The sequence below is a fragment of the Carlito syrichta genome, unplaced genomic scaffold (genome assembly GCF_000164805.1).
Source record: "Carlito syrichta isolate Samal-C Ts95f unplaced genomic scaffold, Tarsius_syrichta-2.0.1 Scaffold305689, whole genome shotgun sequence".
Classification (NCBI taxonomy): domain Eukaryota; kingdom Metazoa; phylum Chordata; class Mammalia; order Primates; family Tarsiidae; genus Carlito; species Carlito syrichta.
In genome coordinates, this window is record NW_007249785.1 from 379,962 (window position 1) to 386,576 (window position 6,615).

The window sequence follows — 6,615 nt, forward strand, 5'->3', positions numbered from 1 at the left end:
GGCAACTTGGCAAGACCTCATCTCTATAATAAATCAAAAACTTAGCCAGGCATGGTGGCAAGCACCTATAGTATAGTTCCATCTACTTGGAAGGCTGAGGCAGACGGATCACCTGAGCCCAGCAGGTCTAAAGCTACAGTGACCATGAGCATGATACCACTGTACTCTAGCCTGGGTGACAGAATGAGACTACAACTAAAAGAAAAAGGAAATGATAAATTTAAAAAATTAGCTGGGTGTGGTGGTGCGTGCCTGTAGTTCTAGCTGCTTGGAAGGCTGAGATGGAAGGATTGCCTGAGCCTAGCAGGTCAAGGATGCAGTAGCTGTGAGTGTGCCACTGCCCTCCTGCCTGGGCAACAGAGTGAAAGCCCAAATCAAAATTTAAAAAAAGAAGGGCTTAATAGTCAGGCTGGGTACAGTGACTCTTATCTGTAATCCCAGTACTTTGGGAGGCCAAGGTGAGTGGATTGCCTGAGCCCAAGAGTTCGAGACCAGCCTGGGCAACATGGTGAGACCTCGTCTCTACAATAAAAAAAAATTAGCTGGGCATGGTGATATACACCTATAGTCCCAGTTACTGAGAAGGCTAAGGTGGAATGATGGCCTGAACCCAGCAGGTCGAGGTTGCAATAGCCATGATTATGCCATTGCACTCCAGCTTTGGTGACAGAGTGAGACTCTAATTTAAAAAAAAAAAATAGTTGTTACACTTTTCATATGATTAATGGTCACTTAGTCAATCTTATATATCCTTATTTTGGTGATGGTTGTTTTATTCATTATGCTTGTTTCTGTGCAAAAGGATTGGTCCATGCATTATTTTATGGCCAGCTTCCTTATGCACCCTGAATTATTCCAGTTCGCTTTATTTCCAGTGTTTCTGAAAAACACTGGAAATAAAGATACTTTGCTAATTGTTTTCATTTCATCTTTGAGTAATATAAATGCTAGTTTTTTAATTTTTACTTTTAACCTACCTGATTTATTCTCATAAACGCAAGTTCTTATTGTACCAGATGATCAACTTCCTTCAGGGTAGTGGCTTGTTCAACATTAAAGTTCAACCAAGATAGAGACAGGCAGTTTTCCTTTCTGAAATGGGAGCTGGGTTTTTCTGGGTTCAACCAGGATAAGTGTTTATATTATAAGTTAAGGTTGGTTTTTTTTTAATTTGTTTTGTTTCTGAGCCAAGGTCTCACTCTGTCACCCAGGCTGGAGTCCAGTGGCACGCTCACGACTCAACACAGTCTCAACCTTCTGCTTCCACCTCATCCTCCCAAGTAGCTGGGACAACAGTCACACACTGCTACACTTGGCTATTTTTTTTGTTTTGTTTTTTGAGTTGTAGTCTTACTTTGTCATCCAGTCTGGAGTGCAGTAGCACACTCACGGCCACCCCAGCCTCGACCTGTTGGGCTCAGGCGATCCTTCGGTCTCAGCCTTCCAAGTAGGCGGAACTACAGGTACACGTTTCCACACCCGGCTAATTTTTTATTTTATTGTAGAGATGAGGTCTCACCAAGTTGCCTGGACTGGTCTCAAACCTGCAGACTCAGGCAATCCACTCACCTTGGCTTCTCAAAGTGCTGGGATTACAGGCCAAGCCACCGAGCCTTGCCGGCTAATTTTTTTATTTATTTTTTATTTTTTTAGAGCCGTGGTAGGCTGGTCTCAATCTTCTGGGATCAAGCAGTCCTCTCACCTCAGCTTCTCAAAGTACTGGGATTACAGGCATAAGCCACTGCATCCAGCCAAGGATATTTTCTTAGCTATAGTTTCTAACAAAATCAAACTGCCCAAGTTAGACATTTAGGGATGGTTGGGTTTTTTTTTTTTGAGTTGGAGTCTCACTCTGTCACCCAGACTGGAGTGCAGTGGCCACTCCCAGCCACTGCAGCCTCGACCTCCTGGGCTCCAGCGATCCTTCTGCCTCAGCCTTCCAAGTAGCTGGAACTACAGGCGCACGCTACCACGCCCAGCTAATTTTTTGATTTATTGTAGAGATGAGGTCTCGCCTGCCCAGGCATGTCTCAAACCCGCGGGCTCAAGCAATCCACTCACCTCAGCCTCCCAAAGGCACGGGATTACAGGCTGAGCCACCGAGCCCGGCTAGGCATGGTTGTTTTTAAGAGAAAAAAAAAGCTTAAGTAAATGGCTTTGCTTTGCCTGGCATAACATTTACCTTGATATTTGTATGTGTTTTTGTCCTTGGCAGTACTTGGTTTTAATTGGCGTGTTTCTTCTCTCCTCTGTTTTTCATAATATCCACTAGTCAGACACAGTCTTCTGCACCGTGGATGGGACCCAATTACGGAGTGCAACCACCTCAAGGGCAGAATGGCGGCATGTTGCCTAATCAGCCTTCTGGGTACCGAGTGGCAGGGTATGAAACCCAGTGAAAAGGGACTTCAGAATCTAAAGCCAGTGGCTTGAGGCTACAGCGAGCGTAGTAAAGCCATTGTTTACTTAAAGATTTATCAAGTCAGTCAGTGCAAATGTCAGATACAATGTATTTATTTAACAGATTCATTTTTAATCATGAAATTACTTATCATCCACATTGTTTTAAAAAGAAACAAGATGCTGGATGTCTGCCAATTTTTGCCTTCATTACCTTTTTTGATAAAGTTTCTCAGATCCTTGTTTCAAACACAAATGCAGGGATTGCTGCCACTTTTTAAAAATTAAGAGGCAGAAAATTGCACAATGTTGACCTTTTTCCACTAAAGTAGTGTGCAGTTCTAGTTTGCATTCTTAATATGATTTAAAACATGTAATATAAAGACATTTTAAAAAATAAGAAAAGAAAAACCAAAACTGTGCAGAGTCTAGAAGTTCTTTGTCATCTCCAGCTTGTGCACAAGTATGTTTTAGGTTTAAAAAAATAGGCATTGTTTGAGCTGTCTCATCTCCACTGTTATTCTTTGGGGTTTTTAAATATAAATTATTAGTTTATGTCATTTTTGTATCTACATTTTTTCACAAATTTGTCTTGCCTTATTAAAGTTCTGTAAAATATACCTAAAATGGCAAAAAAATGATGTTCACTTAGATTGAAAACTTTTCTCAGATGGATTGATAATTGCATTCATCTTGTTTTATATGAGAAGGTGCCTCAAGAATTCCCAGTGGATTTGTTTCAAAGGATTTTTATCTTCTGTGATAAACTTTGCAGTGTACCAGGAACTGTAAAAACAAAAATGTGTTACTAGAGAAAATCTCTGAAATGTGATACATTCTTATGCCATGTAAATTTCATGTGTCAGCTTCTACATTTACATGTATTGTTTCATTATGTAAAATGTTTTAGCAATGTAATATTTTGCACAGTTAACAAACTTTGTATGTCATTTCCTTAAAGGCATCATGCAGAGTTGACATGAGATTTACAAGGTTTTAAGTTGTTTGCATGTGAAAATGAAATACACACTTTGGTAGTCTTTGAACACAAAGTCATCTGCTCTTGTTTTTTAAGAATTTTGAGTCACAAAGTTGTATGTAAAGGAATATGTTAATTTTCCATTTTCTAGTTAGATTTATTCAAAAAGTAAATCAACTTAATTTTAATATGTACAAATGATAGCTGTGAAACTGTAGAATATCCTTATGTCAGGCTTGGGGTTCATCATGAACTCCAAAATTAGCCTGAAGGACCAGCCAGGCAAAGAATTTTTTTACATGTTCAGAGGCCAAAAGATAAAAAAAAACTTAAAATCCTACCTCCTTAAACAGCCTTCAAAGAAGAGAATCCTCAGTGCAATCATTATCTGATTCTTTGGTACCTTTTTCTGGAGTTCCCAATTATATTATTTTAGGGTAACTCCAAGCATTAAGAGGTTTAATCTTTGATGGCATTGTTCTAGTTTTGAAATTTCTAGTACATTTCAGAGTCTCTTAGAAGACTTATGGGAGGTTTTGTTTTGTTTTCAGTGAAGGTCACAAACCTCCTTCCGTGACTCAGAGAGGAGGGGTCCCCTATATACATGTTTGAATGGTTGGTGGTTTTCAAGACCTTCAGATAGCTCCCAGCATTTTATTTAGAAATAGAAAAGGCCTGTGAAATCTTAAGTTTCCTGGCCTGTATCTTCCAGGTAGGGGGAAATGACTCTAAGCTGGTGTCTAAGCCAATACCCCTTGTAAACCAGAGCCCAGGAAAGACAGCTCATAAGTATATAATTCTCTGGAGCTCAATTCTATGCAGTTGTACTGATGTTTCATTAAGTCACTGTGTATTTTTATGTGTTGATACGTTAAAAGTTGCTTTACGGAAGATGCGTAAATTTTTTAAATACTTGGAAATTTTATTTCCTTGTTAACTTCTACAGATCAGGGCATGCAACCAAAAGCAGCTTAAATGGAAAAAAAATCAGGAAGCTATTTTTAGATTATTCTGGCTTTTGTTTCTATTTAGGACCCTCATCATTTTTCTCTTATTAAAAAATTTTATTTCCTGTACATCTCATTTGCTGCAGTGTAAATTATTTGGGCATAAATAATTTAAACAAAGTATAGTTTTTCTTTCATTTGGACTATTTTAAGTAATAACAGTTTTTATTAGCCAGCATATTTTCTTATTGCACAGATCTTAAAATGTACATTGACTACTTTTTTGAGAAGAAAGTGGTATCAGCACTCATGATTAAAAGGTTACTACTGAACAAATTCACATTTCAGGAACATTGCTAACTTTGGCTTAAATCTTAACCTTACTTTTCAGTCTAAAAATCATACTGGTATTAGTATCAGGTAAGGAGTTTAAAGTTTTTAAAATGGTTTCATTCCTGCAATATGCAAAATTCAAATTTTACTTTCTGGTACTGTAAAGAACCTGAAGTGATTCACACTTAATGGGTCATTAATCCAGTATTCTTTACCCTGACTGTTTGGATATTAAAGTTCCTTTATGTTTTCTATAACCTGTGGGATTTCTTGCATTGATTTTTGCGTGTGAGCTGTTTTTCTTTTTGGTCTAGCCATATTCTTACATTCATTCAGATATTAGTTCGTTTTTTAAAAATCTTATTCCAGAAGCAATGTTCTGCCTTGGGTTACTGTTTAATACCACAGATAATTGACATTACACATTTTTACTCATTATGAAACTAGAGTCTCATTTTCCCTGCTCATATTCTCCCTCTGTTGAAAATAAGATTTATTTTCTAGTTTTTATTCTGTGTGTCCCTGTACTTGCTACTTATCCTTTTACATGTGTGATAGAGGTCTGTTCAATTTGAGAAGGCAATTGATAAGGATTACATTGCATTTACAAAGGCAGTTAGGTTTACTCAGTGCTATTGGGTGCTCCTGAGGTTATGATTGAATTCGAAAAATTATAGGAAATAAGAAAGCAATCCTTTGAAATGAGAGTGATTGCTAAAAGCAATCATTTATTTATAGGGGGTTATTACAGTTTATTCCAGTCACTGCATTTTGACTATTGTGTTTAGAATTTGAAGAACATACCTGCAAGAAGATGAATTTTAACCTAAGCCCCAATAAAATGTATGAGCATGTCTCAATTGAATAGAATTTTCTCCCTTCATTTGGAGACCTTAATTCATATGGACACATGTTGAGAAATTAACAGACATGAAACTTACAGGCATCAATGCTAGCATATCTTGAGTGTCTTAGTCATTAGAAATTTCTGCATTAGTCAATCAGCTGTTTGCAGCACTAGCTTTAGAGATGAGATATTTGCCAAAATTGACTAGTAATTACATTCTGGCTTCTGAAGTTAGAGTTGAAAGTTACTATGATAGTAATTCAGCCTAAAAAAGGAAAAGGCACACTTCTTTTTTTTCTTATTTTTGGGGGGGTTGGAGTCTCACTCTGTCACCCAGGCTGGAATGCAGTGGCACACTCACAGCCATCACAGCCTCAATCTGCTGGGCTCCGGCGATCCTTCCACCTCAACCTTCCAAGTAGCTGGAACTACAGACACACCACCAACACCTGGCTAATTTTTTTATTTATTGTAGAGATGAGGTCGCACCAGGTTGCCCAGGCTGGTCTTGAACCCGTGGGCTCAGGCAGTCCTCTCACCTCAGTCCCCCAAAGTGCTGGGATTGTTGGCATGAGCCACCACACCCAGCCAAAGCACACTTGTATACTAGGCTGTACTGTATAGAAAATAGGGGCCAAGCACAATTTTGTATACTAGATAAGTGAGATCCCTAGATCTTTATCCTTGTTAGCCTCTAGAGTACCAACAGCCAGACTTCTGCCTAGCCCACAGGATGTCAGAGGATCATTCTGTGGAACAACTAAATGACTCTTGAGAGAAAAGACAGGGACTGACATTTGGGGGTGTCCACCAGTCCCTCGACAGTGAAGCTTGCTAGTCAGTAAGTCCTGCCCATGTGTATCTATCTTCCAAACAGGTTTTTAGTACTGCACTTTTTTTTTTGAGTTGGAGTCTCACTCTGTCATCCAGACTGGAGTGCAGTGGCCACTCCTGGCCACCGCAGCCTTGACCTGCTGGGCTCCAGCGATCCTTCTGCCTCAGCCTTCCAAGTAGCCGGAATTACAGGCATGCGCTACCACGCCCGGCTGATATTTTGATTTATTGTAGAGATGAGGTCTCGCTGCCCAGGCAGGTCTCGAACCCGCGGA

The 6,615-nt window shown here is 39.2% G+C and overlaps 1 protein-coding gene across 4 annotated transcripts in view; it reads left to right on the forward strand.

Annotated features, from left to right (window-relative positions):
* TIA1 (TIA1 cytotoxic granule associated RNA binding protein) overlaps positions 1 to 4,916 on the forward strand; it is a 36,416-nt gene extending 31,500 nt beyond the window's left edge. For 3 of the 4 annotated variants that reach the window (XM_008062370.1, XM_021714649.1, XM_021714650.1), the window contains one exon: positions 2,273 to 4,916. In XM_008062370.1, coding sequence (XP_008060561.1) covers positions 2,273 to 2,399 — 127 coding nt within the window. In that variant the 3' untranslated portion in view covers positions 2,400 to 4,916. The remainder of the gene's footprint in view (positions 1 to 2,272) is intronic. The other variant, XM_008062371.2, reaches the window with a different exon arrangement.
* The last annotated feature ends 1,699 nt before the right edge of the window (positions 4,917 to 6,615 follow it).